The sequence below is a fragment of the Entelurus aequoreus genome, linkage group LG20 (genome assembly GCF_033978785.1).
Source record: "Entelurus aequoreus isolate RoL-2023_Sb linkage group LG20, RoL_Eaeq_v1.1, whole genome shotgun sequence".
In the NCBI taxonomy this organism is placed as follows: Eukaryota; Metazoa; Chordata; class Actinopteri; order Syngnathiformes; family Syngnathidae; genus Entelurus; species Entelurus aequoreus.
The window spans coordinates 30,682,626-30,695,969 of record NC_084750.1 but is presented as its reverse complement, the minus strand read 5'-3'; the positions used below and the strand labels follow the sequence as shown (position 1 = coordinate 30,695,969).

The 13,344-nt window shown below is 37.7% G+C and overlaps 1 protein-coding gene across 1 annotated transcript in view; it reads right to left on the bottom strand.

Annotated features, from left to right (window-relative positions):
* The window catches only part of LOC133635731 (otoancorin-like), a 73,030-nt gene that overhangs the window by 30,917 nt on the left and 28,769 nt on the right, over positions 1–13,344 (bottom strand). Inside the window, exons 7-11 of the mRNA XM_062028980.1 lie at positions 12,146–12,316; positions 10,970–11,110; positions 10,842–10,891; positions 8,075–8,192; positions 6,422–6,540 (exon numbers count right to left, since the gene is read on the bottom strand). Of these exons, the coding sequence (XP_061884964.1) occupies positions 6,422–6,540; positions 8,075–8,192; positions 10,842–10,891; positions 10,970–11,110; positions 12,146–12,316 (599 nt within the window). The remainder of the gene's footprint in view (positions 1–6,421; positions 6,541–8,074; positions 8,193–10,841; positions 10,892–10,969; positions 11,111–12,145; positions 12,317–13,344) is intronic.

The following is a 13,344-nucleotide window of genomic DNA, read 5'->3' as shown; positions in this document are numbered from 1 at the left end:
ATTATTTTCACTCTGATTACTAAATTAAGGGCGTGCCCTGAATGCACTGCAGTAATTGTCCTCTATAGCATTTACAAATGTTGTATGTAGCTTTTACTTGCACACGTAGGAGACAGCAAAGCATACTTAGTCATCAGCCACACAGCTTACACTGGCGGTAGCCGTATAAAACAACTTTAACACTGTTACGTTACAAATATGCGCCACACTGTGAACCCACAGCAAAAAAGAATGAAAAACACATTTCTGGAGAACATCCCACCGTAACACAACATAAACACAACACAACCAATACCCAGAATCCCATGCAGCCCTAACTCTTCCGGTCTAGATTATACACCCCCGCTACCACCAAACCCCCCCACACATCAACCCCCTGCCCCCTCCGTGCGTCGGTTGAGCGGAAGAGTTAGTGCTGCATGGGATTCTGGGTATTTGTTGTGTTGTGTTTATGTTGTGTTACAGTGCAGATGTTCTCCAGAAATGTGTTTGTCATTCTTTTTTGGTGTGGGTTCAAAGTGTGGCGTATATTTGTAACATAACAGTGTTAAAGTTTTTTTTTCTACGGCTACCGTCAGTGTAAGCTGTGTGGCTGCTGACCTAGTACGCCAGCTGAAGCTGCATTCTACATGCGGTCGAGCATGTACACTGTTTGAGCAGGCTGTAGAGGGCGCCAAAAGCAGTGCCATCACGTCCTGATATCCGGGAGTCTCCCGGAAATAATGAGAGGATTGGCAAGCATGACGCTATCAAGCGCCATTCATTCAAAACTTGCGGACCGCCCTTATATCAAATTTACATATTAAAGTGTGTGCCGGTGCGTGTGTCTGAGACCCCTGGTTAACATAGCACAAAGCAATTTAAGCTTTGTATGCGGTGTTTTTCATTTAAAATTTTAATTTTTTTTTTGTGGCTCACATTATTTTCTTTAATTTGTGAAACTTGCCAAAATGGCTCTTTGAGTGGTAAAGGTTGCCGACCCCTGATATATATATTTATATATATATACACATATGTATGTATATGTATATGTGTATATATGTATATTGTATGTACTGTATATATATATATATATACATATGTATGTATATGTATATATATATGTATACTGTATGTACTGTATATATATATATATATATATATATATATATATATATATATATATATATATATATATATATATATATATATATATATATATGTATATGTATGTATATGTATATATATATATATACATATGTATGTATATGTATGTATATGTATATATATATATACATATGTATGTATATGTACATATATATGTATATATATATGTATGTATATGTATATATATATATGTATGTATATGTATATATATGTATGTATGTATGTATATATATATGTATGTATATGTATATATATATATGTGTGTATATATATATACATACATACATACGTATGTATGTATGTGTATATATATATATATATATATATATATATATATATATATATATATATATATATATATATATATATATATATATATATATATATATATATATATATATATGTATATATATATATATATATATATATATATATATATATATATATATATATATATATATGTATATATATATATGTATTAGGGCTGTGAATCTTTGGGTGTCCCACGATTCGATTCAATATCGATTCTTGGGGTCACGATTCGATTCAAAATCTTTTTTTTTTTTCAATTCAACACGATTCTCGATTCAAAAACGATTTTTTTCCCGATTCAAAACGACTCTCTATTCATTCAATACATAGGATTTCAGCAGGATCTACCCCAGTCTGCTGACATCCAAGCAGAGTAGTAGATTTTTGTAAAAAGCTTTTATAATTGTAAAGTACAATGTTTTATCAACTGATTGCAATAATGTAAATTTGTTTGAACTATTAAATGAACCAAAAATATGACTTATTTTATCTTTGTAAAAATATTGGACACAGTGTGTTGTCAAGCTTATGAGATGCGATGCAAGTGTAAGCCACTGTGACACTATTTTATTTTATAAATGTCTAATGATAATGTCAATGAGGGATTTTTAATCACTGCTATGGTGAAATTGTAACTAATATTGATACTGTTGTTGATAATATCCATTTTTGTTTCACTACTTTTGGTTTGTTCTGTGTCGTGTTTGTGTCTCCTCTCAATTGCTCTGTTTATTGCAGTTCTGAGTGTTGCTGGGTTGGGTTTGGTTTTGGAATTGGATTGCATTGTTATGGTATTGCTGTGTATTGTTTTGTTGGATTGATTACAGTTTTTTTCAGTCGCTAACAAGCGTTTTTCTAAACAGTAGTCACATTTTCAAAACTCTAAACACGATTAGCACAACATCGGTCCTTTGTGGCCATACCATTCACACATTTCATGTTGTTTTTACACAATATGCAGTCGGTGAACACATTTATATAATGCTTACATTTTCTTAACAGACAAGCTATACCTCCAAACAAAATTATGGATTGTTTTTGTATTATTTACAAATGTTAACACACAACATCCCACAATTGCAAACACAATATTCCAAACCTTAGATACAGTATAAAAACCTCTGCTTCTGTAATACAGTAATACCAGTTCTAAAACAATATATCCCAGCTGATAATACTGTAACATCAGATGCGATGTGGATGAAAACTTGTGGCCTAACCCTGAAGATCGCAGGGATTAGATACTGTAAAGGAATTGTGTGGTTTTTTTTAGTTCTCCCTTTTTACTGGACTTTTTGCTGTTGCTTTTTTGTTCATGGATATTTTGTTAACTTTACTGTAAACAATACTGTAAAACGTTTTCTGTTGTATCATAATGTAAACAGTATTTCTACTATACCTCCTGTAGTAAACAGTAAAGAAAAATAAACTGATTCGCTTTTTACTGGAATGCTTTTGAATGTGAACATTACATGTGGATATACAGTTCCCAACCAAAAAATTAGGCGTAAAAAACTGTGGATTGCATGTTTTGCATGCAAATACCTGTAAAACTGAAACATAAAAGTCTATGCAGTTTTTGTAATGTCCACAATAGCCAGTATTTTGAAACCTGGTGTACTTTGATTGGCTGCATGTTCCTTGTGAAGTGAAAACAAGAGTTATTCTTTGAAAGAATAATTTCATTTTGATTCAGATGTCCAGTGTTTTGGTAAAGTTAATGTGTGCAGAGAAAGATGTCTTCTATTTTGAAATGAAGAGTTAGTATATAGTTAACAAAATGTGCTTTTGAGAAGAAAATGATCTATTTGGCCAATTGTGTTTTGTAGGTGTAAGTCTGTGTTAAGAGTTTAGTAAAAGTATTTTAAGTATAGGTAAGCGCTTGTTAGCGATGGAAAAAAACTGTAATAAAAAATAAAAAATAAAAATAATAATAATTTTTTTTAATACATTAAAAAAAGAAAAAGAAAAAAAGAATCGATTCTGAATCGCACAACGTGAGAATCGCGATTCGAATTCGAATCGATTTTTCCCCACACCCCTAATATGTATGTATATGTATATGTATATATATATATATATATATATTCATATATATATATATATATATATATATATATATATATATATATATATATATATATATATATATATATATATATATATGTGTGTGTGTACATATATACACATTGTACATACATATGTACATATTAATATATGTATATGTGTGTGTGTATATATATATATATATATATATATATATATATATATATATATATATATATATATATATATATATATATATATATATATATATATATATATATATCTAACGGGGAACTGCACTTTTTTTTTTTTTACTTTGCCTATGGTTCACAATCATTATGAAAGACATGATGACGAATTATTTTTTTTTCCATCCAGTTTCTATCGCTTGTCCCTCTCGCCTATCCCAGCTGCATTTGGGTGGAAGGCAGGGTACACCCTTGACAATTCGCCACCTCATCGAAGTGCAAACACAGACAACATTGACACGCAAATTCACACATTAGGACCAATTTAGTGTTGCCAATCAACCTATCCCCAGGTGCATGTTTTTGGAGGGAGGCTGCGCTGAGGTGCAGTGACAGGAAACAGAAACCAAAATAACAGCACTGGACAGGAAAAAGCACAGAACACAGGAAGACAAACATGATTAAACTGTCAGGAGCAGGCCTGACTTTCCTACAACGCATATCAGACGTTTTAAATTCAACAGAGAGTCCAAAAACCAACTGAGGGTGGAGGGAGCAATGGCGGAGGGGCCGGCCAACAGTCCAGGCCTTGTGTCCCTGCAGCCAGCGGGGAAGAGGCAGGTGTCGGCGGTGGGTGGAACAGAGACGTAGCTGGCAAAGCGGAGCAAGAGAAGCCCACAATGAACACCCCAGCAGCAGCAGTCGTCAACGCCCACGTCCCAGGACCTGCTGCTGGAAAATAAACCCCAGACTAGCACTTCTGCAGCAGGCGAGGACGGTGTGTGCCAAATGAGCTCTTCCAGACGCCAGACGGGCGCTCCGCAGCAAGCGAGGACGGCAAGCGCCAGATGAGTGCTCCTGCAGCAGGCGAGGACAGCGAGTGCCAGACGGGCGCTCCTGCAGCAGGCGAGGACGACAAGTGCCAGACAGGTGCTCCTGCAGCAGGTGAGGACGGTGAGCGCCAGAAGGGCACTCTTGCAGCAGACGAGGACAACAAGCACCAGACGTGCGCTCCTGCAGCAGGCGAGGACAGCGAGTGCCAGACGGGCGCTCCTGCAGCAGGCGAGGACAAGTGCCAGACAGGTGCTCCTGCAGCAGGTGAGGACGGTGAGCGCCAGAAGGGCACTCTTGCAGCAGACGAGGACGACAAGTGCCAGACAGGTGCTCTTGCAGCAGGTGAGGACAGTGAGCGCCAGAAGGGCACTCTTGCAGCAGACGAGGACGATGAGCGCCAGACGTGCGCTCCTGCAGCAGGCGAGGACGGCGAGCGCCAGACGCGCACTCATGCGGAAGGCGAGGACGGCGAGCGCCAGATGGACTTCTGCAGGAGACCCACTGGAGTTGCGGGTGGCGACAGCGGCAGACCCACTGGAGCTGCGGCAGACCCACTGAAGACAAACTCACTGGAGCAGAAGGGAGTACTGGTAGCGGCGTCGTTGAGGTCATCCCAGCAGAGAGACATGGTAGCATCGTGGACGACCACTCTGAAGCAGGAAGGCTTGCTGGTAGCAACGTCGCTGATGAGGTAATCCAAGTAGGGAGGCATGGTAGTGGCGTCGTGGATAACCTCACTGGAGCAGAAAGTTGCTGTGCCTCCCCAGCAGCACAGCTACTCATAGCCCCTAGGGGGAGGGGTGGGAGGGAGCTTGAGAAGAAGCTGGAGTATGCTTCAATGTGGCAATCAGGGCCATAATCTTGTCAAGCCGGTGGGCCATACAAATCTCTGCACGGTCACTCACTGGCTGGATAATTTCTGTCAAGGTTTGGTAAGCGTTGACCCCAAAGATGCAGAAATAGCAGACAGCCTGCAGGTAAAAGTACATTTATTGGCAAGAGGGAGGTGCACAGGAAGCTGACTAACAAGTAGAATGATCCAGCCCTGTATGCAGGGCAGGCTGGCTTATAAATAAGCCTGATTGGCAACAGGTAAAAGGTGTGTCTAGAGTGCCAATCAGAGACAGGTGAGAGAGGCAGCGCTCCGGACAGCGGTGCAGTGACCAAAATAAGAACACTGGACAGGAAAAAGCACTGAACACAGGAAAACACAAACATGACTAAACTGTTAGTAGCAGGCCTGACACTCCACACAGAAAGACCCTGAGCCTGGGGATCGAACCCAGAACCTTCTTATTGTGAGGCACCAGCACTAACCTCCTTTTTTAATGCATTCTAAATATTAAATAAACATAAATAAAAGTCCGCTTACAGTGGAGCCAATGGGAGGTCCTCTATTACGACCATAAAATTCAATAAATAAGTGTCAACAATACTCTATTTACATTTTGTGACTCGAATATTAACCAATAATTAGTAAAATTGTTATTATAAGCGTTAACATAGACAAACTATTTATAGCGGCGCTGGGATAACATCTTGTGTACTATTTCGACATGATAAACTAGCGAGGTGATTCCTCGCTTCCTTGCTCCCTGTAAGTTTATTTTAGATCTTAAATCATGCCTCTCACCTGGAAAGTAGGTGGCTAAGTACGTTCTCCGAAAAGTTGGTACACTTTGACAGCCATATAGGACCCAGAAATGGCGATAACGACACGAAAAGACGCTTAGCATTGTAAGCGGACTTTTGATTGCATTTATTTAATATTTAGAATGCATAAAAAAAAATAACATCCATCGTCATATCTCTCATGATGCCGAACAATATGCAAATTTCCAAAAAATGCCGTTCCTCTTTAAAGCCGCAGAGTGATGTGTGCTTTGTGTTCTTACGGCAGGTGGATCATCAGACTTGTTGGAATTTCAATAAGCTGCTCCTCTGTGATGTTTTTGAAGCAATCTGCTCGTGCTTTCCTCAAAGCTGCGAAGTATTTCCAGGCTGCACATCCAATCTAAAAGTACATAAAATGTTCTCATTCATCTAGGTCATCGGCATCTCAGGGCAGTCAATCGATCGCAACCGGACTGTGGTTTGTCTTAGAAGATGTTTCGCCTCTCGTCCGAGTAGGCTTCATCAGTTCATGCTCATAGACTTAGATTGGTCAGATCTTGTCTGAGATTAACCAAACAGTCCAGTTTCGATCGATTGAATACCCTGAGAATACAGTACACAATAATAGAAGCGGTTATTCTAATAATTTACTGTACCTATTAATATCAGCAATACTGCTATTTACTTGATATCTAATCTGAAATACAGAACAGTATTGCTCCATATTATCTTGCTGACTGTATTGTACCATATGTCCCGGTCAGTAATCTGAATTCTAAGAACTCCGGTTTATTAGTGATTTCCGGATCCCAAAAAAAGTCTGCAGGTTATAGTGTTTTTTCTTTTCGGGCACCAGTACTCTGGAATGCCCTACCAGTAACAGTTAGAGATGCTGCCTCAGTAGAAGCATTTAAGGCCTATCTAAAAACTCATTTATCCACCCTAGCCTTTAAATAGGCACCTTTTTAGACCAGTTGATCTGTCGTCTCTCTTCTGTCTGCCCCACTCTCCTGCATGGAGAGGTTATCAGGTGGACACAGATCAGTTGCCACTAAAGAAGGCGCTAGCTATTCAAGTCAGGATCGCTCTATCCATCAATCGGTGATGTCTCTGTGCTGCTGACTTGTCTCCATACAAGAGGATCCACTGGTGGCCTCACTATGGACTGGACTCTCACGTTATTAACCGTATCCACTCGGCATCCATTGCACCGGTCACCCAAGGGGACGGTCCCCACATATGTGGGGACCGTCCCCACATCTGTGGGGACTTCCAAGGTTTCTCGTTGTTCCCATTGGGTTCAGTTTTTTCTTGCCCTGATGTGGAATCAGAGCTGAGGAAGTCTTTGTGGCTTGTGCAGCCCTTTGAGACATTTGTGATTAAGGGCTATATAAGTAAACTTTGATTGATTGATTGCAGCTGATATCTGTGCTCTCTACGATGCTCTAGTATCGTAGCTGATACCTGTGCTCTCCATGATGCTCTAGTATAGTATTGTAGCTGATACCTGTGCTCTCTACGATGCTCTAGTATAGTATCATAGCTGATACCTGTGCTCTATACAATGCTCTTGTATAGTATCACAGCTAATAACTGTGCTCTCTACGATGCTCTATAGTATGACAGCTGATACATGTGTTCTCCACGATACAGTAGTATAGTATCGTAGCTGATACCTGTGTTCTCTACGATGCTCTAGTATTGTATTGCAGCGTATACCTGTGTTCTCTACGATGCTGTAGTATAGTATCGTAGCTGATACCTGTTCTCTCTAAGATGCGTTAGTATAGTATGACAGCTGATACATGTGCTCTCTACAATACTGTAGCATAATATCACGGCTGATACCTGTTCTCTCTAAGATGCGTTAGTATAGTATGACAGCTGATACATGTGCTCTCTACAATACTGTAGTATAATATCACAGCTGATACCTGTGCCTTGGAGAGCCACCATGGTGTCTCCTCTATGGCCTGAGCCATGTCTTGCAGATCTGTGTCAGCCATTTTGTCAATCATCTTACAGGTAACACCCTGAATGATGGAAGTCCTCCTGCAGCGACATAAATACAAAACGTCTTCCAGGACAAACCAATTGCGAACAATTAAACGCCCTGAGATGACATCGACTTGGATGAATGAGAACCTTCATAGGCACATAAATACAAAACATATGCAAACATTTATTCATGTGTAAGGTCAAGGTTTAAGACCTACAAGTGAATTAGCACAGCAGCTCTGTTAGATAAGACTGCACTATTATTAAAAAACGGTGTGCACTATCATTGAAAACATTATCATTGGAAAACACTATTAGTAGGCACTTTAATGGCCAATTTTTAGTGTGCACTATTATTAAAAATCATTATTAAAGTTTGCAAATTTATTGCAAAACACTATCGTTGTGTACGATCAATGTAGAACTACTAGTGTGCACTACTAATGCTTCACTATTAGTAGGGATGGGAATCGAAAACCGGTTCTTGTTCAGAACCGGTTCCCAGTGTATCAATTCTTTGGAATCGCTTGCTATTATCGATTCTTCCAGGTGGGGATGATGTCATTACGCAACGTGCGTAGTGACGTCAGATCGCAAAATGGCAATGCCCAGGCGTAACAAACACAAACAATTTACATGAAAATTTTGCAACGGTGCTACTTGTAATAATTATACGGCTGCTATTTCATCAAGAGGAAGACATACAATGCTGGAACATTAGGACACACAGCATGCAATCATTTTAAGGGAAAGTGCAATTTTTACCCGCTCCTATCTAATCCTAGCTGCAGTAACGCTAGCATGTCATCTAAATACAACAGATACTAACAAACACCTTTTATCATGTTAGCGCTATTATTTGTTAAATTGAAATGAATGCCTTCTCAGTTAGATGAGCATGATGACAGACAGATTCTGAGGCAGGCAGCTCCAGTTCACGCCTGCCGCTCATTCTCAAATAGTAGGGCCGGCCTCACTTGGGGGGCGCGGTGCGATGCCATGGGGGTTGCGTGTGACCTCGGAGAACATGCTTGTTTTGCCGCACCAGAATACGATGACGCGTACGTAGCACTTGGCTTCACTGTAACCACGGTGGGAGACGAGGAAAAAACGCTGTGTTGTTATCCTCCATGTTTAATAGGCTTACAATAAGATGCAGAGTTATAGTTGTAACAATTTTACAGACAAATTATACTATTTATAATCACTGTGGAGAGTGAGGGGTCGCAATATAATTTCTTCTTCCTAGGGTGGCGTAACAGAAAATAATTGAGAAGCACTGCTTTTTGTCATTAACTCTTATTAGACATTGTTTTCAAGATATATAATGTGTCTTTTCGTGTGTAAATGTGTGCTGGTATGACAAAGTCCATCCTTAGTTGTATTCATAGCAGTTTAATTTGTATTTATAATTTATTGTTCTATTTTATTTATATCAATCAATCAATCAATCAATCAATCACTCAATGTTTATTTATATAGCCCTAAATCACAAGTGTATACCTGTTCGTATTATGTGATGTGCTATAAGGTATTTCCACTATCTTGTGTACCGTATATGGAGTTCTATTTGTTAAACATATATTTTATTTCCGGAGGACACATGCTCTGGGGATAAAGTTCTGTAGACGGATGTCACCGAGCAGCGACTAAGTTTGTGGTCAAAAGTTTGCATTTTCGGTAGGTTGTTCAATTGTAGTCAGATAAAACCTGCACGTTTTCCTGCAACCTGTCTCTGTCTTTATATTATACAGGTGAAACTCAAATTAGAATATGGCGTAAAAGTCCATTCATGTCAGTAATTAACTTCAAATGTGAAACTAATCTGTGATATTAACTCATTACATGCAAAGAGAAATATGTTTTGATCATCATCATGGCTTACAGTTTCTGAAACCTTGCATTTTCTGAGATTTTTGACATATCTCACTTTGCATGTAATAGGTTAATATCACATGTTACTAAATGTTACATTCTTGTGTAATTTGCACATGATTAAATGAAAACCGATGGATGGATGGATGAGTTCTACTAAAGAATATTCATTTCTTATATTTATTTACAAATTTAAGTAAGTTACTTTTTTTCTTCTATGCTACGTATGGGACTCTTGAGACCCCACTGTAGGCTTTGTAAGGTCACGTTACCTCTAAATTAAACAACATTTAAGCTAATTCACCTTTTTTTCTCAGTTTTTTTCCAAATAAGAATCGATAAGAGGACTGTTATAAGGAACCAAATCGTTAAACAGAATCAAAAGCAGAATTGTAACCGAAAAATTCCCATCCCTAGATGGATCGTGTATTCAAAATAGCTGCTTTTAGCACAATTCAAGTCACTGCATGTCGCACGTCAGTGTTGTAATAATGCATATGCACGATTACATGAAAATAATATTTTATTGTACTTTTTTAGTTTCCTCATAGGTAGAGGAGCTTAAAGCTTGACTTAATGTCCAAATAAGTACGTCCACTTTGCTGTGACGACAAAACGTGACAACGTACAACACCACGTAAACAGAAGCATCCAAAACAGCGTGAAAGCTCACGCCAAAATGCATAAACTTTACCACGATCATCCAACATTTATAAGTCAGAAAAAGACACAATCATAAATCCCCTTAAAAATGTGCCAATGATAAGCTATTGTTGCCAAAATGTGTCCTTTCATTTTCCAGTGAAAAATAATTTGTTGTATTCTTACCAAAAGTGTGACGTATGCCTCTTGAAAAGCTTTGCAGCCAGAAAAGCGGCCTAAGGAAATGAAGCATGTTAAGCTTTAGAAATAATCATCATGATAGTAAAATACTTGGCCAGGATGTGTGTAGCGACCTGTGGGCGGTTTAGACTCTCCGCCTTTAATTGTAGAGAGGAAGTGATGTCTGCTTCCTGCAGAGTTTTCACAGACAAACTGCGCAGCAAAGAACCAGGCAGTCGGCCCACCAGCTCCAAAGGGCTCATCTTCTTCAGCAGCTTTTAAATCAGTTTAAAGGGATGAGAGCCATTATATCAAACACCACAACACGGAGTGGACTGAAATAGTTTTGATAATTTTTTTTAACAATATTTATTTTATTTCATCAGGGGTTATAATTTATTAATTATTAATACTAAAGTAATAATTTTCCAATAGTTCCAATACTTTTTTTTTTTAATGTATTTATTTTATTTTATAACATTTATTTGTTAACTTATTCATTTATTAGTGGTAGTCGTAGTAGTAGTAAATAATAGTTCCGTTATTATTTATTTATTTCTCAAATGTTTTTAGTAGTAGTAGTAGTAGTAATATTTTCATTAAATGATGACTATAATACTTTTTAAATTGTTTTAATAGTTACTTTTTTACGCAATTTTTTTATTTGATTTTATTAGATGTGTTTATTTATTTTAGTAGTGGTAGGAATAGTAGTAGTAAATAATAGTTGATTTTGCATTTGTTTAAGTTATTTGTTTGTTTTAGTAGCAGTTTTCCAATTGTTTCAAGACTTTTTTGCATTTTTATTTTTTATTTATTTAACTAACTTTATTGAATGTATTTATATAGTAAAATCAGTAATACTAGTTCCAATATTATTTATTTTAATGGCAATAGATTATAGTTCTAATACTATTTATTTATTTAATTAATCTTCAGTAATATTAATTCATTAATATCAAACAGTTCAAATACTTTTTTTACATTAATTTTTTTTAAATTATTTCTTTATTTATAATGAAGTAGTAACTTTCCAACAGTTCCATAGTTTTTTGTACATTTGTTTTAACTAAACTATTTAATTTTATTAAATGTAATTATTTTAGTAGTAATAATAGTAGTATATACTAATAGTTAATACTATTTTTTATTTTGAGTAGTTATTTATTAGTAAAGTAATAATTCCAATACTTTTTTCTTTACATTCATTTTAAAATATTTTATTTCAATTTATTTTATCAACTGTATATATTTATCAATTTATTTTAGTAGTAGTAATAGTAGTAAATAACACTCGTTCCGATACTAACCCCCTGCAACATAGCCTTCCTCTGAGCCCTCCTCATCCTCTCTGAGACGCTCCTCAGAGTCTCCACGTCTTTCAGCATCTCCAACGTCTTCACACGCCGCAGCACACAGCTCGGCACTCCTTTTATGACTTGACCAAGTTGGAGCAGCTGCTGACTGGAAACCTCCTGACACTTTTACACACAGCAGGAAAACGCTTGAGAAAAATCACAGTCAATCCCTGCGTTATCTGCAGCTTTTGTGAGCTTTAATAGTGTTCTTCGAGGCAACGTTATTCCTGAATGCAGTCTTTTGCAGGAAGTATTGCGATAAAAGCTACAAAAAGCTAAAGAAATGGAAAAATGTGCAGCTTATGTTTTGCATGTGGTGAATGTTTATATTCCTCTTGGAGAAAGTGAACCACCAGATTTAAGTAAATAGTAGCATTTCAGTTTGGGCACATAATAACATAGGGCCCTTTAGTACTGACATTGGTGTGTGGATTGGATTAATTCTCGTGGAAGAAAAGGCAATAAAATTGAACCTTGCAAAGGTGATGGCCCTATCTGTGAAAAGAGACTTGTTTGGCGTAAAGAGGCACTTCCACACAAACATCCCCTTTATGGCCAGGATGCACTCTCCCGATTTAGCACACACACACAGACAGGAGGTAAGAATATAAAACTGATGGTTTGGCTTCTCCAAGTTAGGAGTGCCTCATTTTTTACTTGACCTCCTCCAGGAACAGCAGTCCTGTATAATCACGCTTGCTTGTAATAAAGCAACTTTTGGTTCAGTACAGCATCTGTAACGTCTCTTTTGATCCAGCCCCACTGCGGTGTCATCCTTTTGTCCCGACGAGGATGACAAGACCAGAAATACACATCACTAACCTTAGCTGAAGATTCAAGTTCAAGATGAACAGAGCTCTTGTCTCGGTTCATATTTTAGACCATGTATTGCAATTAAAAGACAACATTACGAAAAAAATATGGCCTGATTTACTAAAGGTTTACTTGTATAAAAACATGCAAACCTGATAGCACGGGCAAAGCTCAACTACTAAACTTGTGCGCAGAGGATTGCGTCTCTTAAGAGAGCAGAATAAGGAGGGCAATCCATTTAGCGAGTCTGTTTTTATTAATATATAGAATATATGCTGATTCATCAGAAAACCACAACACTGGGGTAAAAAATGCAAAAATTATTATTTAGCCCGCGC